Below are 24633 nucleotides of genomic sequence, written 5' to 3' on the forward strand. Positions count from 1 at the left end.
CTGGTGAACTTTTTTGCAGAATTATACTCTGATGGCCAGCTAGTTCGCCTTGTCTTCGAAAGGGTTCATCTCCAGGCTATTCCTTCGGCTGTAGCTAGTCTCATCGAGCTCCTTTTCTCCAATAAGGAAATTGAAAAAGCAGCATTGGGTCTTCCTTTGGATCGTGTTCCGGGTCCGGATGGTTTCAATGGGGAATTCTATTGCCGATGCTGGCCCTTCATCAGAGACGATATTGCCTGCATGGTCCACTCGTTCTATCAGCATGACATCAGATATAGGAGCATCAAAGCTTTGTTTATTGCCCTCATCCCTAAAAAAGAAGGGGCATAAATTCCTTCTGACTTTTGGCTGATCAGCCTCACCACTAGTGCTTACAAGGTGATTGTGTGCCTCCTTGCCAATCGCCTCAGGGCGGTTCTCCCTGTTGCCATCCATCATGGCCAGAGCTCATCCACCATTTTAAGGCTTTAAAGCTTCCCAGATTCATCCTAAAGCTTGATTTTGAGAAAGCCTTTGACAGAGTTAATTGGAAGCTTTTGGACACTCTCCTGGGGAAGATGGGATTCGGGGAAAAATGGCGTTTCTGGATTCAAAGTTGCATCTCCTCTACAAGCTATTCCTTTCTTCTCAACGGAACGGCTTGCGGTTATTTTAAGGGATCCAGGGGAATTAGGCAGGGAGATCCCCTTTCCCCTTTGCTCTTCAATGTGGTAGTGGAATACCTATCATCTTTGATCTATTCGGCCAAAAACCTGGGTTGACTCTTCCCCACGACGGACTATGCAGCCTTTGATGTGCCGATCCTTCTGTTTGCAGATGATACAATTTGCTTTGGGGTTGGTACTATGGATCAAATCCGAAAACTGCGTGCTGTATTGGGACTATTTGAACTGGCTTCTGGACAGAACATTAACTGGAAGAAAACCACCCTCCTAGGCTATCATATTGACTCACCTATGCTTCAGGGAATGACTGACTATTTGGGGTGCTTAGTGGGAAATTTGCCAGCTACATATCTTGGACTACCACTCTTTGACTCTCGGCCTTCGGCGACGCTTTGGTCCCCGCTTATTGAGAAATTTGAGAAGCGACTAGCTACTTGGAGGGGCAAACTTTTATCTACGGTCGGGCGGTTCACTCTCCTCAAGTCTTGTTTGGTTGGACTGCCAAACTATTTATTATCATTCATGCACTTTCCGGCCTCCGTTTGCAATAGGATTGATGCCTTCCGTCGTCGTTTTCTTTGGAGAGGATCAGAGGACACCTTCAAATACCATTTGGTGAGTTGGAAGGATATTTGCATGCCCCGAAATCGGGGTGGTTTAGGCATTCGGCCTATGAAGGAGATGAACAATGACCTTTTGCTCAAATGGATCTGGAACTTCCACATCAAGCATAACAACCTATGGGGTGATATGGTCAGGTTCTATCTTCAACCTTCGGGTGCCTGGTGGAGGGAGGATGACGCTACTTGGCTCCTATCCTCGATATGGAAATCAATTCAAAAGCTCCTCCCAATATTCAGAGATGCAACTTCCTTGCACACAGGCAATGGAAGGATCCTCTTCTTTTGGTTGGATGAATGGTGTGGCCCCCGCCCCCTCTCCGAGGATTTCCCGGGGCTCTCTAGGGTGGCGAGGTACCTCTCTTGCTCAGTGGCTGATTCTTGGAGAGATCGCTCATGGAGTCTTACGTTTTGCCGGGGATTAAATGATAAGGAAACTACTGCTTTTTGCTCTCCTCTCCAAACTCAGCAACACTACTATTCGCGAGCATACAGTTGATAAACTGAAATGGAAGCTCAACATTAATGGTCGATTCACAGTTGCATCCGCCTACTCTCACATTAGAAAACAAGATTACAACATGCATGAGCACAAGGCTAACCTGGCATGGAAGCTCTCAGCGCCTAATAAAATCAAATTCTTCGTGTGGACTGCCATCAGGGAATAGATCCTCACCTCTGACAACCTCCATAAAAGAGGTTACACTGCCCCCGATCGCACTTGTCCCCTTTGTGGTGTGTGCGATGAGATAGTCCAACATGTTCTCTTACATTGCGGCTTTTCATGGTAAGTCTGGATGAAGATATTTCAGAAGATTGGTCTCCAAATGGGGCTACATCAGGACCTTTTTGGCACCTTTGAGATGGTTATGGGGATACCGCTTCCCAAGCTGGGCAAGATAATTTTCTTGGCATGCCTTGCGCATGTCCCATGGTGTATATGGCTAGAGCGAAACAACCGGAGATTCAATTCCAAGGCTAGCAACCCGGATAATATAGCTTCTCAGGCAGTGCGCCTTATCTTAAGCTGTCTACATTCTAGGAAGGAGTTTGCTTCTCTATCGGGCGTCTCCCTTAGAGAGAAATTGGAGTTTGATAGCGCACATGACGGGCCCCCGTAGGAATCCGGTTATGGCTACCTGGGATCCTCCCCCTTACGACTGCATCAAACTCAATTTTGATGGCAGTGCTTTAGGCTGTCCTGGGCCGGTTGGAGCTGGTGGTGTTTTCAGAGACAGCAGTTGAGACCCTATTCTATCCTATGCAGGGCCAGTGGGTATTGCTGATTCAAATACTGCTGAAGTGAGTGTTCTTCTGTTCGGCCTCCAAATCTTTAAAGAGCGGCTCCATGGCAAGCTGATTATTGAAGGCGATTCAAAAACTGTCATCAGCTGGTGTTTAAAAGAAAGTTCCCCTCCTTGGCGCCACTGGCCAATCCCTGATTGTATTGCTGACATTGTGTCATCCATTCATTGTAATTGGAACCTCGTTCCTAGACCAGCCAATTCTTTGGCTGATAAATTGGCAAAATCCGGAACCTCCCAGCAATCTCACATTGTTTGGGAAGGCTTCCCCTCGTGTAATCTGCTCGTTTGACCTCTCATAATAAAATTCAACATCATTTAAAAAAAAAAAAATTCTTAACTCCATATAGATTACAAATTCTCGAAATATTTTAGTCACATGCATAAGTTTCTTGGATAAACATAAGTGTCATGGATAAGGTTCTGGATGCCCCTAGGTGAGTCATTGAACATAAAATTAGACTTATATTGGATTTTATGCTGTCAAGCATACCATGAAACACATTTCCTTCATCCATTCATCACATTCCTTTTCAGAATGAGCACCTAACATTTGAAATGTCTAGAATGTACTCACCTTTCCATATGCACCAAGGTACAGTTGAACGGGTATTTCTTAGAGTAAGAAATATCTTCTGTTCAGCTTGACTGAGGTAGGTTGCATATTAAAATGATCATTACTCCTAGAGTTAGTCACTTTCTTTAATGTCTAATCTTCCAACAATTCTGCCGTACTTTAGTTTCACAAACCAACACCCGCCACCAGATCTATTTCCTAAATCCATGAGCAGTTAGCCAAACACCAACATGAAAAGCAAGTGATCACCAGATATGCACATAGAGAGAGATCAGGAGACATAAAAAGCACTTATAGATCTCATGTGCTAAGAGTTCTCACTTTCTCAGCCATCCCATACGAAGGTGCTGCTTTAAGTTTAACTGGTTTGATACGGATTTCATCATACGCAGTGGTTTAAGTTTGTTTCAACAGTAATTGCAGACGGTATGGTCATGAATTGTTAATAAATTATCTGATGAACACAAGCAAATGATGCCGAAAGCCCCGTCTTCCCAATCTTCTTTTGACATAGTGTCAGGTTTCTTACTTCCCTCAAAACCTTGTGTGCTGGACTAAAATCATGCACCTTATGTTGCTGCTAGCTATTATTTTTCTCTACCAAACTTGTAAATCTATACCGTTATTCTAGATATTTTTCCTCATCCTGATGACAAAAAAATTAGTACAAAATTCATCTCTTGAAAATGCTCTGTAATCTCCTAAATTTATCCCTTGAAAATGCTCTGTAATCTCCTAAATTTATCTCTTGAACTTCACCAACCTTTTAAACCAGTAAAATGTTAGACTTACTCTAATTTAGAAGAAGTTCTAGGCTTCCATGGCAACAGCAGCTACCAGACATTTCTTTCTTGGAGTTTTTTATGAGATTGAGGACATCTCTACTTCCCTACTCAACAGTTAGTTTCATGGCCAAGAAGCATTAACAGCTAGTTTCATACCCAAGAAGCATCAACAGCTCAGCTCATTGGTTGGGCCAGAAATGGTGCTCCCTGGTAGCACATTCTTGTGAGGATGAAGATGCCTCTATAGTGATTGTATCTTTTGTTTTTTCGTGATTTGTTTCATGTGGACCTTTTTTTATGAAAAAGATGTGGACCAGTTTTCTTTTAAAAAGAGTGGGCCTATGTAGCTCTACTTCTAGTTTTTCACTTGTGTCATGTCTCCTTTCTGGAGCCTTTCTTGTTAAAATCTCTCTAAAAAAATGCCTAAAACAACCAGAGTCTACGTGCATGAGACAAACATCCAAAAAAGCAGACAAATTGCTGCAATTATCTACAAGTCGTCCAAGTCCTTAATTCACCCAAAAATACTTAATTAACAAGAAGTCAATTTACCTTCAGAATCATAATCCAGTGTTCCTCTGTTATTTTACTAAGCTTCAGGTAAACTCCAATTACAACCAGCCAACGATCGAAGTCTCCTTGTTTTAAAACAACTGTGGGTCCCACCAACTAAGTCTCTCTCACGTGAGTGATCTTTCTTTCTTTAATTAAGATCTTCCACTTCAGGTGGTCTTTTCCAACTTTCACAAATGATGAGAAAGTTGAGGGAAACCAGTTGCTTCATATGGTCAACTACTCCAACTTTTATATACACAACAGAGAAGTGTCTTACCTTTTGTGAGTGCAGCGGCTATTGAATCTCAAGATGCTTCCCTATTTTCTTTCTTCGAAGTGATTTTTCATTACCAACATATCTTCTGCTAAGAAACTGAAGAAGTTATGTTTCAATGACTGCTACTTCCAATGCCCGAATTGAAGGCCTCTCTTACCTTTTGGCTAAGAAATCAATGTTGATAAGCTGGAGAATTAGATTGTCAAGGGTTTCGATTAGTACAAAGAGGAACTCTGGTTGTGAATCAGAGTACACCAACAAATGGCACCAATGTGGTGTGGTGTCTGTTCTGGCAGCACAAGAAAATGAGGAGGTGGATATATGCAAGAATGTAGGAGAAGGTAGATTGGTTGTCAGTGAAGGAGATGATGCAGTGTTCGGAGTGAACTTGGTGAGTCATCTCTTTTAGCACAAGAAACAAACAGAGTAAGCTGCGATCAGATGAGATTCAAGAAAATGCCTCTGAGTTGGCCTTCCAAAGTTTAAATGCCAGTTGTTAGCACTTATAGAAGAAAAGAAACACAAGATTGTTTGTACTATGTGAATAAAAATAATTTTCTATACGAAACTTTGTTTACTATATACTTCTTAGGGTGCTACTCACGGCCTTAAATTGACTCAAACTTCCATACAATTTATACTAAAGCCCATAAAGGCTAGGATAATGATCTTTGAAGTGTAGAACTCCAAAAACTGGTATAGGAGAAACAATTAACCAAAATAGCATACTATCCTAATTTTAATTCATGATGAATATATTAATTCCTGAGACTTCTGCCATGAAAAGAATATCCCCTGGATCTATTTTTTGTATGACAATAGTATCAGGCTTCAGCAGGGCAATGAAGTCTTTGTGAGTGTTAAGGATTACGAGGAATGTTGATAAGCTGAATGTATGTCTGTTAGCCTGTCAGTTGAGTTGTGAGGATGATGCAAAAAGAACAAGATTTTGAAGTATACTTCTTTCCTTCGGGAGTTTTTCTTGATGAAATCTTCTTTTCTCATTGTTCTAAAAGAAAAAAAAAGGAGTTTTAACATTGTAGAGTTTCTTTAGGGTTAAATCAGTCTCAACATTTGAGCCTGACACCTTAAGATTTCACTTAAGAGATTTAGAGTAAAAGGACAATAATGTCCCGAAGTACAAAAAGACTTATATCTCTCTCAATATACATCAGAATTCAATGAGACTTGAAACATAAACAGATGACGTAACCCCCCCCGAAGCTCGAGAGTAAATGTCAAAAAGTTCTAGCTAGTTACAAGATACTAGGTATTCACTCTTTCCAAGGGGTTTAGTGAACACATTTTTAAGTTGCTCTGAGGACATCAAATAAGGAGTGACCATTTTCCCTTGCATGACAGAATCTCTAATAAAATGGCAATCAACTTCTATGTGTTTAGTTTTTTTGTGGGATACTAGATTATTTTCTATGAATATAGCAGTCTGATTGTCTCACTTCATCATCATAGGCTCTGGAATAATAAATCCAAACTCAAGAAGGACGGAATTTACCCACAAACTCACTAATTTTGTGAGCCATTGCCTTGTACTCTGCCTCAACACTAGATCTAGCCACTACATCTTGGTTCTTGCTCTTCCAACTCACTAAGTTACCTCTAATAAAACAACAGTAACCAGTGATAGACCTATCCATTTTGTTTCCAGCATAATCTGCATCAGGATATCTTCAATACATCAATCTTCTCATTTTGAGTATACAGTAGGCCTTTCCAAGGAGCACTTTTCAAATATTTTAAGATTCTTTGAGCTGCTTCTAAATATATCAGTCTTGGGCTTTTCATGAGCTGACTCACTACTCCCACTACAAAGAATATTTCAAGACCTGTGATTGTTGCATAAATCAATTTCTCCACTAGGCGTCTATACTGGATCTTGTCCTTGGGTACAAAACCATGAGAGTCATGAACATCAACATTTACTTCCATAGGAGTATCCATTGGCTTTGCATCCAAGAGACCATACTCCTACAACATATCTATATTAAACTCTCTTCTTATTGCGACTCACTTCTATGCCAAGGAAATATTTTAACTGTCCCAAATCTTTGGCTTGAAAATGTGTGACCAAATACATTTTCACTTTCTCAATTCCTTCCAAGTCACTTCCAGATAAGATGATATCGTCAACATAAACCACTAAGATAACAATACTAGTCTTCCTCTTCGGTACAAACATAGAATGGTGATAGTGACTTCTATTAAACCCAAATCTCATCACCACAAAGCTGAATTTTTCAAATGTACGCTCTAGCATTTTGTTTAAGCCTATAGACAGCTTTCTTCAACCAACATACTTTGGCTATCTTCCCCACAATAACATACTCTGGAGGTTGCTCCATGTACATTTTCTCCTTTAAATATCTATATAAGAATGCATTTTTAACTTCTAGCTAAAATAGTGTCACCCTTGATTAATTGTCACGGAAACTAAAATACGAACAAAAGTGAGCCACATGTGAAAATGTTTCAAATATATCAACCCCAAATGGCCGTGTATAGCCCTTGGCTACCAATTTGGCTTATACTGCTCAATAGTCCCATCAGCTTAATATTTAATGGTATAAACCCAACAACACCCGACGATAGCCTCCCTGGAAGGTGGATCATAGTGACTCTATGTGCCTCTAGATACCAAAACATTCATCTCCTCATCCATAACGTTTCCACTTAGGTGAAGCCATAACATCCTGCATTGAACGAGGGGTAGAGGACATAGACAACGATATAGCAAAAGATTTGTTTAATTGGGACAAAAAATCAAAGCCAACATATTGAGAAATAGGATGAGAGCTACATGACCTTTTGCCTTTATGCAAACTAATGGGAAGTGTCCACATCAGACGAAATCGGACCTGTAGGCAAAGAGGAAGATGGGGTCTTGAGTGGCGAGCTCATTAGCTGAAGCTTCAGTAGGCATTGGTGCGGTTAATAGATGACGAGAACGTCGTCTATATACTTAAAGTGGTGCATCCATAATAGTAATAGGAATTAGGTTATTCACACAAGGTGCAGACGAAAACTAAGACTCTATAGAAGATGCAAAGTATGGAGTGTTTTTAAAATATATAACATTTGAGGAAACTTACCTTTCTTTTAATGGGATCATAATATTTGTATCCTTTTTGATGACGTGAATAACTCAAGAAAACACACTAAATAGCTTGAGGGGACAGTTTTGAAAAATATGTGATTTGGGGAGAAAATAGAAGAGGAAAAAGAGTTTTGGAAGAGGAGCTTTGCTGCCTTGGAATCCAAGCCAGAAAGGCCCATCTAGCTTCTTTATAATCAGGGTTTTAAGTGAAAATTTACAAAAGGACAAAAATGCCCATCTATACTCAAAATTACATCTCCCCTAAAATACATGTCTAAATTGAATGAAAATTTAACTAGAGATAAAATAAGTCATTCTATCTAATAGCCAAACTATAAGAGAAAAATGTAATGTGGAAAATATGGGAAATAACCAAAAATACCCCTGGCTTGTATTTTAACGGTCCCCCTCAAGCTAGAAAGTAGATATCAAATAATCCCAGCTCGTCACTAATGGATACATGTTCACGTCTTCCCAAAGGCTTTGTAAATATATCTCCCAATTGGTCTGAAGACTTTACATAAGGAGTTACCACCTTCCCCTGCATAATTGCATCTCCAATGAAGTGGCAATCAACCTCTATATGTTTCATTTTCTCATGGAATACAGGGTTGTTGGCAATAAAAATGGCTATATGGTTATAACAATTCATAACCATAGGGTTAGGTAACGTAAAACCAAACTCAAGAAGCACAAACTTAATCCACATAAGATCACAAAATGTATGAGCCATTGCTCGATACACGGCCTCTGCATTGGACCTAGCAACAACTGTATGTTTCTTACTTTTCCATCTTACCAGGTTGCCTCCTACAAAACTACAATAGCTTGACATAGAACGTCTATCCATCTTACACCTAGCATAATCGACATCATAATACCCAAGTACATCAACTTTCCCATTCTGAGTGTACTAAAGACCATTTTCAGGCGCACCCTTCAACTACTTCAAAATCCTTTGAGCAGCTTCTAAATGGATTTTCTGAGTATTTTCCATGAATTGGCTCACAACTGCCACAACAAATGAGATATCCGGCCTGTTAATTGTAGCATAGATCAGTTTACCTACTAACCGCCGGTATTGAGTTTTATCCTTGAGTGTAGGACCCTGGGTGTCATGTAGATTATGATTAACTTCCATGGGGGTGTCTATGGGTTTAGCACCCATAACCATACTCCTGCAACATATCCAATATATATTTTATCCGAGAAAGAACAATATCTCACTTGTTACGTGCGACTTCAATGACAAGGAAGTACTTGAGAGAGCCCAAATCCTTTGTTTGAAAATGTGTGACCAGATATCGTTTAACTTCTATAATACTATCATGATCATCACCAGATACCACAATATCATTTACATAGACAACCAAAACCACCATACCAGTCTTCCTTTTAAGTAGGAACATAGAATGATCACAATAGCTCATTTAGAACCCAACTGTAGTACCACATCACCAAACTTTTCAAACCAGGTCCGTAGACTCTGTTTAAGTCCATAAATAGCCTTTTGCTGCTTAAACACTTTTCCTATCTCCCACTGAGCAACATACCCAGGAGGTTGCTCCATATACACTTCTTCATGTAGATCACCACATAGAAAGACATTCTTCACATCGAGCTGAAAAAGAGACCAACCCTTATTAAAAGCCACAGATATTAAGATATGTATTGAAGTAAGTTGGGCCACAAGAGAGGATGTCTCAAAGACATCAACTCCAAAAGTCTGTGTATACCCCTTCGCTACCAACCGAGCTTTGTATCGTTCAATAGAGTTGTCAACATAATATTTGATAGTATAAACTCAACGACACCCCACAATAGCTGCTCATGTAGGTGGATCACGTAGATGCCGTGTTCCTTGAGACACCAAAGCACTCATTTCATCATCCATAATTTGTTTCCATTTTGGAAAACACAAGGCTTCCTGTACTGAACGAGGTATATGGGAAGTAGACAATGACATAGCAAAGGACTTGAAGGATGAGGACAAAAAATCAAGAGATACATATTTGGATATCGTATGAGAAGTACAAGATTGTTTACCTTTTCATAGACTAATAGGCAGGTCCAAATCAGAGACAACAGGATCTGCAGGCAATGAGGAAGTTGGTGGATCATGAGAAGAGATCTCTGTAGAGGTAATTGTTGGAGGCACTGCATGAGCACGAGAGCGACGACTAAAATGCGAAGAGGCAATGAAGAACTCGATAAAGCTAGTACATCCAAAATTGCAATAGGAACGTCTGAAGGAGATTTAGGTGATACAAGAAGCTTAGTAGATAATGAGAAATATGGAGTATGCTCAAAGAAGGCCACATCGGCTTACATATGTCTTTCGTCGAATAGGATCACAACGTTTGTACCAATTTTTTCAACGAGACTATCCTAGAAAAACATATTTGACTGACCGAGGTGACAACTTATCAACCAAAGTTCCAAACATACGAACAAAACAAGTACATAAAAAAATACGAGAAACCACATCAAACAATTTACAATTGGGCTTTAAAACCTGAAGAGGAACTTGACCACTCAAAACAGATGAGGGCATACGATTAACCAAGAAGCACGAAGCTTAAATTGCATCTTCCCAAAAAGATTTAGGAACATTCATATGTAGTAATAATGTCCTTGTAACCTCAAGGAGATGTCTATTTTTATGTTCAACCACTTCATTTTGTTGTGGTGTATAAGGGCAGGATGTTTGATGATAATACCATGAGAAACATAAAATACTAAAAATTTATGGTTAAAGATATTCCACACTATTGTCAATACGAAGCACATGAACACAGACACCAAATTGATTGTTTATTTCATGGAAAAAATTGAGGAATATATCAAATACTTCGGACTTCTCTCGTAGGAGATATACCCAAGTGACTCTACTAAAATCATCAATGAATAACACAAAATACTTAAAACCAAATGGGCTAGGAACCCGACATGGACCCCAGACATCAGAGTGGACTAATTCAAACAAATTGGTGCTTTGACTAGAACTAACTGGGAAACTCCCAATTGATAGGATTCACAATCAAATGAAATCTTGATTGGAAAAGAAGGAAAATATTGATGCAACTTAGCTTGTGAGGGATGTCCCAAGTAAAAAGAATCTGTAGTAGTGAGAGCTATATCTCAAGAAATGGATACATCATCCAGCTTGTTAAGGAATAGTCCCACATGGATTAGTGAGTACAAAGATCTTGAGTTTATTAGTTGGGAAATAAGCTTCATAAGTTGGCTAGTCATTTTGTTGATATTTAATGGCAGATTCCAGCACATGGGTTGTTGTCTAGAGGACTGCTGAGAGCTCAAATGTGAAATTCTCTCTGTCTATTCAGACAACTACGATCTGGTTGAATGGATCGAATTATGTAAATTGGTCTAGATTAGTTTTGATGTATTTGAGAGCCAGAAGAATGGCAAAATATATAAGTCATGATCCACCAACTTCCTCATTGCCTGCAAATCCTGTTGTCTCTGATTTGGACCTGCCTATTAGTCTACGAAAAGGTAAACGATCTTGTACTTCTCATCTGATATCCAAATATGTCTCTTGATTGTTTGTCCCCATCCTTTAAATCCCACATGGATTAGTGAGAACAAATATGTTGAGTTTATTAGTTGGGAAAAAGGTTTCCTAAGATGGTTAGTCATTTTGGAATGGGCTTTGGACCCAACTTAACATGGTATCAGAGCAGGTACTCATATGTGGGTCTCCACCCAAATTATCCACATGCAAAAGTCCAGAATGCCTACACGTGAGAGGGATTGTTAAAGAATAGTCCCACATAGATTAGTGAGAACAAATATGTTGAGTTTATTAGTTGGAAAAGAGGTTTCCTAAGATGGCTAGTCATTTTGGGATGGGCCTTGAATCCAACTTAACATAGCATGTAGATCCCTCTCTTCTCATATCTTAAATCAATTGTCCTCTTCGTCTGCAAGTCCTAGAAAACACAAGAAGTAGGATAAAAGGTTACTGAACAGTTCAAGGATTTAGTTTTATGACTAAAAAACAAGATATTAATAGGAAACTTTGATACAAAAAAAAAAATAAAAAATTTAAGAATATTTGTGTAGTAGTGTGAACTATACCCTCCCCCTGAATGGGAGAGATGGATCCACTAGCTAAAGTAACTCGACGATATGAATTAGATGGACTAATGGATTGAAATAGGGATGGCATACTTGACATGTGTGTGGAGGTTCTTGAATCAATGATCCAAGAGGGGGAATGAGACACAGTCATTGCATTCATACCTGTACTAGCTATCGTGGCACTTGCGGAGGAAGGAGTCGTCTCAGTAGTCTGAGAAGAAGTAAATGAAGCAGTCAGTTGACCTAGTCGCTGTAATAACTACTGAATTTCCTCATAGGATCCAATTTGTGAGGAGGCGTCCTTATTTGTGACTATAGAGTTGGCCCAGGTAGGCTAACCAAATTTTTTCCAGCATTTTTCAAAAATATGATTAGTCCTACCACAATGAACACCTTTCTGATCCTCCCGATCATTTCGGCCATGGGTAGAGTAAGAGCGACCTCTACCTCTATTATTACCACCGTGGAATTGACCATCAGGCTTACTAGTAGAAGACTGAAAGTTAAGAGCAACTGCTTCTGAGAGAGCTCTAGCTGACTCATTCTTATTTACCACTGCACCTTCAGCTCGAAGAACTCTGTTAAAGGCTTGCTCAAGGGTGGTCACATCCTCATTGACCAATAGCTAGGTCTAATAGCATCATACTCAGGCCCCTAACCATCCAAAAATCTGGCTATTTGAATCTGATTTTCTTTCTTACGAATGTTAGTAAAAGGAAGAAATGTGCTAATATCTTGTAGTACTCCCCTCATCTTAGTAAAATAATTTGTCATTGATCGACCTCCATACTTCATATTAAAGAACTTCACATATAACTCATAGATCCTTGACAAATTACTTTCTTGAGTCAAAATGGAAGCCAAGGTAGTCTACATTGCCTTCGCAATACTGCAACTCAAAATCTGGTCAGTAATTCTGGATGCCATACTGTTGACCAACCAGGTCATTACTGAATTTTCTGCCACCAAATCTTCAGTAACAGGCACTGGGGGATCATCAGTTATATATTTTGCCATTATTCTGGTTGATCTGGAGCAGTTTACATAATTCAATCCATTCAACCGGATCGTAGTTATCTGAATAGACTGAGAGACTTTCACACTTGAGTTCTCAGTAGTCCTTTGGATAACAATCCGTGTGCTAGAATCAGCCAGTAAATATTACCAAACACCACTGTTAAGTGTTGGATGATGGGCCAAAGCCCACACGACCAAGGAAGGCCCACATATCCAAGTGTGTTGGAAGATGGGCCCAAGCCCATAAGATATGGACCCACCATGATCATGTGAGGTGGCATAAGAAGTCTAACAGAGGCACAATTATTATGGAAGCAGGTCTCACAGAAGAGTTTAAGTTTAAAAGTGTTTTAGTCATGTTAGCCTTCTATTTATATTGGGTTATTTAATTATGCTAGGACTTATCTTTAAGTGTTAGAGTTTGGGTGTAATTGGGACAAAGGTAGTTTAATTTTAATTGGACTTTACTACCTTCCTCTATTATAAATAGAGGTTCATGTACTCTGATTAAATGAAGTCAATGAAGTATTTTTCTTTTTCATAACTCCACATGGTATCAGAGCAAGTTCTGTGAGTTGACTAGGTCAGCCCACAAAGATTTTGTGATCCTTTTTTGATCTATTATCTCTTTCAGTTTAGGTTCGTATTTATTTATTTTTCTCTTTTTAGTCCCTATACCCGTTGTTTTCTTTGCGTTATCACCTCTATACTGAGCTTTTCATATTGCATATTATATATTGACGAAAAGATATTCGAGTTTACTTTCCACGGAAAAATGAATTTTTGCAATTAGAATTATAAAGAGAAATCGATAACGTCATATTGCAAAAGAGGTTCGAGCAGCAGTAGAAAGCTTCTTCCGAGCTATTTTATGCTATCAAGAACGAGACTTTATATGGAGAGTTATATATCAAAAGAAAGATTTGTAAGCCTATTTTCTTACCTATTTAACCAATTCTTGATCTGAGTTTTTTATATGGATATATTGATCTTGGAAGAGTCAATGGTTATGCTGACAAAGGGGGTCATAGTACTTAGTTCGGCCATATTACAGAGACCGAAATCTATCAAATTATATATCTCAAAAGAAGTATATTTTATGAAGAGAATTTATACTTGGATGAAAGGCAGAAAGAGAGTTTCATATAAATCTGATCTATATTTAAAGATATATTTGCACTGGAAGAATCAAATGTCATGCTATCATCCTTTATTTGACTCTCACGTACCTCTTCGGGCCAACCTTTTGCGTGTTGCTTTGATTGGGAGTTTAAGTCCATCATGTATATGGGTGTTTTAAGTCCATTGAGACTTTTTTTATATATATACCCATTGGTCTTTTATCGCCGTCTTTAGAATGACAGGCATTACCCACTTATCACCCATTTCTACCTGTGAGAGTCGGTGCCCGAGTTGGGACACCGTGATAGAGGAGCTTATTACTACATCTATGCTACCTGTTACCCCTCTTAATTGGCATTTATTACTCCTACCACTTGAGAGTCATTGTCCTGTGGAGGGACACGGAAATGGAGGAGTTTACTACATGTCTGAGCACTGCGTATAGACCCACTACCTGAGAATGATAGGAGTGTGCCCTACATCCAGCATGGGTTATACGACTTGGAGTGATTTTACTCTCACTTATCTTATGCCAGCTGGGCCTCATGGAAGAGACCACCAATGTGAGGGGGAGTGTTGGAAGATATGGAGGAGTGCCATTTTATACGAGAAGATCCTATACATCATTTGCAACAAGCTAGGGGTTCATGATGTTCTCTTACCCCCAGCTTGAGGGGGAGTGTTGGAAGATGGGCCCAAGCCCATAAGATATAGACCCACCATAAGATATAAACTCTTCTGTGAGACCTGCTTACACAATAAGAAGTCCAACAGAGCCACAATTATTATGTAAGCAGGTCTCACAGAAGAGTTTCAGTTTAAAGGTGTTTTAGTCATGTTAGTCTTCTATTTATATTGGGTTATTTAATTATGCTAGGACTTATCTTTTAAGTGTTAGAGTTTGGGTATAATTGGGACCAAGGTAGTTTAATTGCAATTAGACTTTAATACCTTCCTCTATTATAAATAAAGGTTCTTGTACTCTGATTAAATGAAGTCAATGAAGTATTTCTTTATTCCATAAATTCAACATTAAGGAATAGTCCTACATGGATTAGTGAATACAAAGATCTTGAGTTTATTTGTTGGGACAGAGACTTCTTAAGTGTGTTAGTCAATTTGGGATGGTCCTTGGATCCAACTTCACTTGGTATTAGAGCAGGTACTCATATGTGGGCTTCCACCCAAATTATCTACATGTAGAGCCACAAAAAAAGATGGCCTACACGTGAGGGGGAGTGTTAAAGGAATAGTCCTACATGGATTAGTGAATACAAAGATTTTGAGTTTATTAGTTGGGAAAAAGGTTTTCTAAGTAGGCCATACAATTTGGGATGGGCCTTGGAGCCAACTTCACAACCACAATTCAGTACACTAGATCATAAAAAACCAAAGGGAAACACTTCCCCCAAATTTCTATGCTTACACAGTTAAGTGGGCCTTATACTGAATTCAATTAGGGCAATTCATCACCCAATTCACTCAATTTTGAACCAATAGTGATCAATTTGAGCAATTGAAACCATAAATCGATGAAAGAATGACCTAATTGCAAGAAACCAGGATGTCACAGGCTATATGGATGATGACATAAGCATTGGGTTGCTGACGCAAGCTGATTTGAGAATTTTCCTTAGATTGGGATCATTAAACACTTCTAAATCCCAACAATCAATCAAGCAGAAGCTGTAATCATTAACCAATAGGCTAAGAAAGGCAGAAAAAGGGAAAAATTGAAATTTTTACCCTACCATTCTAGAAATCTGGGAAAACCCTTCAAGGCGGTTGCAGAAAATGGAGAGAAGATCCACAAATTCAAAAGAAACCTGCCCAAGACTTGCATTACTGCTCTGATACCATTAAAAATATGTGATTTGGGGAGAAAATAGGGAAACAGAGTTTTGGAAGAGGCATAGCTTGGCTGCCTTGGAATCCAAGCTAGAAAGGCCTATCCAGCTTCTTTATAATCAAGGTTTAAGTGAAAATTTACAAAAGGACAAAAATGCCCCTCAATACTCAAAATTACATATCTCCTAAAATACATGTCTAAATTGATTGAAAAATTAACTAGAGATAAAATAAGATATTCTCTATCTAATAGCCATACTATAAGAGAAAAATGTAGTGTGGAAAATATGGGAAATGACCAAAATACCCCTGGCCTTGTATTTTAACATGTTTATTTGTAGAGGTACTAAATAAATGGACAAAGCATGTAGACCCAAAGATACGAGGAACAACATAAAATAAGTTACATTATGGTTTTAAGACTTGCACAAGAATTTGTCTTTACAAAACAGATGAAGGCATATGTTTAATCAAGTAACATGATGTTAACATTGTGTCTCCCCAAAAAGATTTAGGGGGATTCATATGAAATAATAAAGTATGGGTCACTTCAAGAAAGGGTCTGTTTTTATGTTCAACGACCCCATTTTGTTGTGGAGAATAGACACAAGAAGTCTAATGAGTAATTCCATGCAAAACATAGAAAGATGCAAATTTCTGATTGAGAAATTCAAGGCCATTGTCAGTACGAAAATGGTGACATGGGCACCAAACTGATTTGATATTTCATTAAAGAAATTCACAAATACATCAAAGGCTTCAAAATTTTCTTGTGGGAGATACAACCATGTGGCTCTATTGAAGTCATGAATTAATCAAGGTACTTAAAAATCCATCAAAGGAAACATCCGTTGCAAAGATGGAAAGGACTCCGCTTGTTGTGGAGGGTGACTCCAAAGTCGTCATTGGCTAATGCTCTACTGCCTCTTTCCCCCCGTGGCGTCATTGGCAGTTTTTTCTTGATATTATGGACATTGTTTTCACTACCTTTTGTATATGGTTTCATGTTTTTAGATTAGCCAATTCGACTGCTGATTCGTGTGCTAAATTGGGTCCCTCCCTGCAATCTCTTGTTGTAAGGGGAGGCCTCCCTTGATGTATTATTTTGCTTTTATTCATAATAAAATCATCATTGTTTCAATAAAAAAGATGGAAAGGACTAATAGAGTCTGACTGATGATGGGTACCCCAAATGCAAGTTCCACAGGAGTGGAGATTCTTTAGCTGCAAGTATCCATAGTTTGTGGAGGAGAGACATCATCCAGCAAGTAGAGCCCGCCGCCCTTCTCATGTCTTGAATCAATTGTCCTCTTTGTCTGCAAGTTCTAAAACACACAAATAGGAGGCGGTTATAGAACAATTCAGAGACCTATTTATGTGACTAACAGATAACAAATTAATAGGAAAGTTAGGAACAAATAGAAGAAAACTTAAAACTGCAGTATTTTTCAAAAAAAAAAAAGAGTGGTTTGTACAACGCCCTCTCTCAAAATTGGGGAGGTAGATCCATTAGCTAAAATAACATGACAATAAGATTGAGAAGTAATGGACTGAAACAGAAGTCATACCTGACATGTGAGTAGAGGGACAATGAGATACATTCAGTGCTGGTATACTTTGCTTTCTATCATGGCACTTGCTGATGTAGAGGTATCCAACTCAAGGGTAGTATAGGCGTTAGTAGTGGTGGTCAATTAACCAAATCTCTAAACTGCTGAATTTTCTCCTCAGGACTAGAATAGGAAGGTGTCATGACCAGACATAATAGAATTGGCCCATGTTAGCTTTCCAAAAATTTTCCCAACATTTATCTGAGAAATGATTTGTTCACCCACAGTGGATACACTTCCTATCCCCTCTGTCATTCCGACCACGGACATGATCTCTATTGCTGCTCCCACAACCTCGAGTCTGAAACTTATTATAGGACGAGTTACATAAGAGTAACTACATCTTTTGCACGTATAACTCGGTTAAAGGTATGTTCAAGTGTAGTTACGTCTGCATTTGCTAGCATCTGAGCCCGTATGGCATTGTATTCTGATCCTAGACCATCAAGAAATTGAACCACCTGAATCTGGTTTTTCTCCTTTTGAATGTTATCATCATTCATAGTAAAATGATGAAAGGTGGTGATTTTCTAAAAATGCCCCTCAACTCTGTAAGGTAGTCAGTGACTGACCGGTTAGCCCTTTGAATAATGAAATACATGACATACAATTCATACATGCAAGATAAATTACTCTCTTGGGACAAAATGGAATCCAACATAGTCCACATCTCCTTGGCTGTCCCACAGCTCAGGATCTGGTCTCGGAACCGGGACTCTATGCTATTTACTAACCAAGTCATGACTTGATTATCTTCAACTTCCCAGTCTTCAGTTATGAGGTTAGGAGGGTCATCCCTGATGTATTTCACTTTCCTTTTGGCCTTCAAGAACATACGAACTGAGTGGAACCGATTCACATAGTTTGATCCATTCAACTTGATTGAGGTAATCTAGATAGAACTAGAATCCTTACTGTCTACGCTCTCGAAGGGTTTTAGGACAGCAACATGTCTGCTGGAATCTGCCATTTAAACCTTCAAATACACCCCAAATGACCTCAGAAGATGCTCGAAAATGCTCCAAACTCAAGGTAACAACAATCTAAATCCACCCAAAACAGGTCATATGGGTCCACACTATGGAATTAGGGCATACCCACCTCGAGTTAAGCAATAATACCACAAACTATCTTCAATTCAGTCATTAAGCATCATAGCATAGCAATTACTCTTAATCGGTACAATGCCCAGGCACAGGTATGATGATGTAGGCCTAGTAATAGCTGCATAGATGAGATGGAAGCAAAATGCTTCAATAAAAGACCCTATAGGGGTAGTAGGGCATGATAACTGTTCAATCAGCAGTAGTGGCCATCAACCAGATGGTTATGGCAGGGGAAGAAGGAAAAAATAAAGTAATCAGCAGTAGTGGCCATCAACCAGATGGTTATGGCAGGAGAAGAAGGAAAAAATAAAGTTTTACCCTACTAGGAGAAAAATTGACTTGGGCCTTTCCTTTAGGGTTGAGAAACCTGTAGTGAGAACTCAAACTATGAAGAAGAAACTCCCAAAATTGAAGTCTACTGCTTTGATACCATGAAAAAGTTGTAAGAGTAAGGAGAAATAAGAAGATACAAGAGGGAAATAGAGAGAGAAGAAGAAGATCAAATCAGTCCTTACTGCATCAGAAAGTCAGTCTAAAAATTCGAGCCTGATCCCTTCTTTAACATTTAACTTAAGTGATTTACAGTAAAAGGACAATAATGCCCCTAAGTACAAAAAGACTTATATCTCTCTCAATACACATCAGAATTCAATGGGACTTGAAACACAAACATATGATAAATAATCTAACTTGATGGAAGCATATGACAACCATATGAGATGGTCAAAGGACCAAAATACCCCCGTATCAATTTTTCTACTAGAAGATCAACTAAAAGATATTTTTACTAAAGTTGATTTTCTGAAGCTGTTCACTTCAATTTATAAAAAGTTGTCGTTTCATTTTTTTAAAAAAGGTTGGCTTGCTTGACATTTATGCACTCACTTGGGGGGGACTGCCGATATTTAAGTTAATTTAGTATGAGGGACAGATATATCCATCCACTTCCACTTCCACTTCCACTTGTACTTTTTTGGCTTATTACTTTGTTACTTTTGTAATTTCTCGGTAAGTGACCAAAGGTTTAAAAGGAAGAGACATTGAGTAGTCAACTAGTTCATCTCCATGTTCTTTGTGGCTGTTGACCTCTTTGTCCCCTTCGCTTCTTCTCATCTTTATTCTTCTACATTTTCCTGGGGATTTTAGTATCTTATTTTACTTTATCTCTTTGTTATCTTCTCATATTTTACAATCAAAGTCTTTTTTCAACTCTGGGTTTGACTCAACTTCTGTTAAAATTATTTTGCTAAGATCTTAAGATCTTCATGTATACTATCAAATGTAGGCTTTCGATCTTGGGAGAGGTGCAAATCCAAAAGGTTGCTCGGTGGAGGAGATATGGCAGGAACTTTCTAAAGCAAAGTATCTAACTTGGGAATGTTCATCTACTCAGCAAACATGGAAACTACAGACACTGAAGTATGAATGAGATTCACTACCTCCTTGTGTTTCTTATTATGTGTCTGTAGGGTTCTTGGTGTCAATAAAATGATTTCACTTTTGAGATTTACTTTGTTGCAAAGATAATCTATTTGATTCTTGTAACTGAGATTTTGCAGGTGGGCACAGGTTTTATTGTGGTTTTAATTTTCAAATCACCTGTGGTCCGACTTTTTGTGTAACTGCTGTGGTGGTGATATTTTATGGAAGGAAAACTGGAGTTTTTGTGTACCAAGTTAGAATCTTTTTGATAGAAGGTCAACAAAAAGTATGAACTGTGTGAAGTTAAGAAAGATTGTAAAATGAGGTCAGATATCCTTCACTTTGGAGGATGAGATGCTCTGGAAACTCATGTTCTAAAACTCCGGGGATTCGACCTCTATATGAGTGTCTCTGACAATGTTTTCTGACTTTTAGTTGCAAATATTTGTTAACTACTCCCAGATGCCATTTAGTTTCTGTTGGTTCCTTATTTTAGTACCATCATTGACCATATAGACTTATTCTATATTTGTGCCGGATTTGCTGTTCTATGTTGTCTCAAAGGGGTCCTTTTTCATATCAGGGAAGAGTGTGAAAAGGCTCTTGAGGAGAAGCTTTTATCTGACGTGTCCTTTCAAACAGTGGGTGAAGGCAGTGACATTTGCTCGATAGTAGCAAATACCCATTTGGAAGAACAGAAAAAACTGCTTGTGCAAGTATTCAAGAAAGCTTCTGAAGCTGACATTCCAACTGAGGTGAGAGAATGAAGGCCTCTGAGACCCCAGGAATTTAATCTGATCCTCCCACATTACATCATACTTTTGGAAGGAGCACTAAGAATTTGAAATCCTTCTTCAGGTTCCAGATTACCTCTGCTGTAAAGTCTCACTTGACATATTCCGGGATCCTGTCATCGCCCCCAGTGGGCTCACATATGAAAGGGCAGTGATTCTTGAGCATTTTGAGAAGGTGAGTTAGCTTTTTGGGCTGGTCATATTCTTAAAGCCCTCATCTTCTTCTGATTTCAGTTCCACTACTTTCTGTATCTTGACAACTTAAAAAAACTTGCAGGTTGGTAAATTTGACCCTGTCACTCGTGAGCCTCTTGACGAACACCAGCTGGTGCCAAATTTAGCCATCAAAGAGGCAGTCCAAGCATACCTAAATGAACACGGTTGGGCATACGGTTTTGAGTGAAAAGAGATGATGACATTATGGATGTGTTAAGCAGGGTCTTCAGGTCTTGAAAAGGGTTCTGAGGAGAGTCCAAATTTGTGCCACATTGTTGTCTAGGCATTTCGTGTTGTTCAATGGATGATGTATAATATGGCGTATCACCATGATTCATACCCATCTACCATAAGGGCGCAACTGTCATATTGGCTGTAATTGTACAGTATAGGCATGTAACTGTCTTTTTCTTTTTCTGGCCCTATCAAGTTTGAAGTTTCGTGCTCTTATCTCCTTGTTCTATAAAACTAGTTGAGTGAGTTATTTGGAAGCCATGTTTCACCATATATGGGTTTTCTTGTATTGTTCTACCTATGTCTATTGTCTACTGACATCTTGGACCTTTTAAGGTGTTGGTTTCAATATAATTCTTATTTTCTAATTTAAAAGATTTAGTTGATTTGATTTATTCTGTACAGTAATTTATTTAATTCCTTATTTTAATTTCAATTATTTCAAATGATTTTCATCAGGGATAAACTTATAGAGATGAAAAAGAAAAGACTATAAAAATTAAAGATGGTTTCTTGTGTTTTCTTCAATGTATGCAAGTGATAGATAGCGGGTTAGATTTTCACATACGAGATCCAATTAAATAAGAGTTTCATACAATTCTACAATATGGAAGAAAGTTAAGGGACTGATTGATGCTGGCGTTTGTCAAGTCTATTAAGGCTTTTGATGTAAGTGGTAAAGGGTAACTATATATAATCGGAAAGGGAGGTTATAGTTTTTTTTAACTTGGTTGTGAACTGACTTAGTTCTTTATAGTTCAAGTTGGGTTGTTCAACTTAGGTCAAGTGTGTTGACCCAAGTGGCTTTTCAAGGGGGGGTGAATTGAGTTTTTGCAATTAAATTCAACTGTGTGAAAATTATAGAAAATAATGCAAACAATGAAAGAAATCAATCACACACCACAATAACAACAATTTTTTTGTTATTAATATTCCTATTAGTATTCCCCTTTCAAGAACCCGTGTTTGAGTAATTTCACTAGTATAAGTTCTATTAGCTTGGAATTATATAAGAAAGTTTTTTTTTAAACTACGCGTATATTCAAATATATAATTACAAGTAATCTCCATTGAGATTGAGATGGATTTTAGCTCTACCAAGCTATTCAAGGTTCTAGATGAACTTTTCAAATAAAATAAAAAATGACAAGGAAAAAAAAACCTTACACCCTTTGGTCTTTCGCGAGAGAATCTTCCACACTTTGAAATAATTTTGAAGCTTGGCTAAATGAGTGCAAGGAGTTGAAAATGAGAGTAGTGGAATGAGTTTCAAGTTGAAGCTCTCTTTCTCCAAAAAATGAACTTGGGAGGGAATTTCAAGATGAATGCAAAGATTATAGTAGATATGCCAATAAATGCTCATTAACTACTCAAAAAAAATTTGATAGGGTATTTATAAGTTCCTCGAGTCAAACTAGCCGTTATTTGCTCGTTTGCAAAAAATGTCATTTTATATTGATCAATCAATGCAAGGTATTTATCGATCAATTGAGTGTAACGACTATATTTTTGTCAGAAAGTGGCTTATTGATCAATGGTATGATTGATCATTATCCTTTCATTAGGTCTAACAAGCTAAGTTGATCAATTAATTTCCAATGATGGATCGATCAATCAGAATTTATACTGGCAATACATTCCAAGTATGATTGATCAATGGTGTTCCTATGATCGATCATGTTTTGCATCCCTATTCTGCAAACTTTTATGTGATCAAGCAATGTCAAGTGGTTCATTGATCATTCTTCATAATTTTATATTGCCTTGACATCATTGATCAATCAAATCCACAGGGATTGATCGATTGTGCTTTATAACTCAGTTTAGTCACGTTCTGGTTGATCGATCGATCATGCTTTATATTTTTGGCATGTGCACATTCTAGTTAATCAATCATTTGTAGGTGCTGATCGATCAATCCAATGCCAGATCTTTAAGAACATTTTCAAAGTATGATTAAAATTGATCATAAGTGATTCTAACATGTTTAAAACATATGTATACATTGGTAAGAAAATTGTAGATAACACAATTTTGTCCCAAGGCTCAAAAAATTTTCATTATACCTCAAATTTGAAGGTTTGGGGCTACAGACTTTGTGATTTTTCAAGACTTCCTAAAATTTAGTCTTCAATTCTTTCCTTCTTTTTTTTGAAGGTGCCTCTTCAGGATGACTTTGACACGATAGTGTAGCTCGAGGTCTTTGAGAAGCTTTTGTCGGTTCTTTGCATAGACCTTGACTTTTGTATCTCTTGAAGGAATTGCATCAGAAATGCTAGAATTGCCAATGTTAGATTAATTAAGTTTAGTTATCATTAAAATCAAGATAGGAGAATGCACAACCCTTTTTTATGATGACAAAACCTAATTTAGAAAAAATAAAATAATAAAAACAACCCTATAAGTAGGAGCGTATAAAGATTATCAATTTAGGTCAATTACTCCTACTTATTCTATGCACGCCAAGTTTTCAAATTTTAGTTGTGTTTAGTACTTTGATTCTTTTCTCCCCCCTTATGTCATAATTCAAAAAGATAATGCAATGAAAATTTAAACAAAAAAGTTGGCTCGAGGGCCTTTCATTAAATCAATCTATAAGGATTTACAAAATACCGAGGAAGGGGTTAGATCGGTCAATTAGGTGGCTAGTGCTCAGGTGGTGGCGGTGGAGCAAAGCGACTGAAAAGAGTCTTGACCATAGAGTGGATCCTCAGCTATCCCTCTTGAAGCTCATGCTAACCCGTCTTTAAACTCTTGTGTGGTCACTATCGCAGACTGGGTCTCTCAGCTTGTCTATGGCTTCCTCGAGCTACTAGAACCGGTTGGATGATGAAGAGGCACCGTCAGTACGCTTCCTCTTCACAAACTCATATTACTCTGGCTGCGATCGATCCATACTCAACTCGTCTCCAGAGCTCACTTCTTGAGGAGTCGCCTTGCTGGTTGTCTCCTTCTGTACCCATTGGCCTCTCCACTTAGCGAAGCCAAACTTTCCAACCTTTGTTTTACTAATGGATATCTTCTTTGCCATATTCACACTTGCTTCATTAGAGTGGTCCACTTCAAAGTAAAGCAGGATGGTGGTAATTTGATGACGAAGGGTAGATTATCTGTTCTTGAGCTCGAAGCAATGTCCATCATCCTATGAGCCATGAAATATCCAAAATCCAGCTCGACCCCTTGAATAATGGCCACATCTAGAAGATATCAACATTAGTCAATCTTGAGAATGTATCTTTCCTCGGGTTGAGGATATGGGTAA

General features: G+C 38.3%; 1 protein-coding gene across 1 annotated transcript in view; it reads left to right on the forward strand.

Moving 5' to 3' along the window:
* LOC137950777 (E3 ubiquitin-protein ligase CHIP-like) overlaps nucleotides 1–21762 on the forward strand; it is a 41905-nt gene extending 20143 nt beyond the window's left edge. Inside the window, exons 6-9 of the mRNA XM_068797396.1 lie at nucleotides 19991–20124; nucleotides 20711–20882; nucleotides 20986–21096; nucleotides 21199–21762. Of these exons, the coding sequence (XP_068653497.1) occupies nucleotides 19991–20124; nucleotides 20711–20882; nucleotides 20986–21096; nucleotides 21199–21324 (543 nt within the window). The 3' untranslated portion in view covers nucleotides 21325–21762. The remainder of the gene's footprint in view (nucleotides 1–19990; nucleotides 20125–20710; nucleotides 20883–20985; nucleotides 21097–21198) is intronic.
* Nucleotides 21763–24633: the final 2871 nt, after the last annotated feature.

Source organism: Aristolochia californica, unplaced genomic scaffold (genome assembly GCF_029961685.1).
Source record: "Aristolochia californica isolate CCGP_79_NKW_82.1479 unplaced genomic scaffold, dmAriCali1.0.hap1 SCAF_14, whole genome shotgun sequence".
Taxonomy (NCBI): domain Eukaryota; kingdom Viridiplantae; phylum Streptophyta; class Magnoliopsida; order Piperales; family Aristolochiaceae; genus Aristolochia; species Aristolochia californica.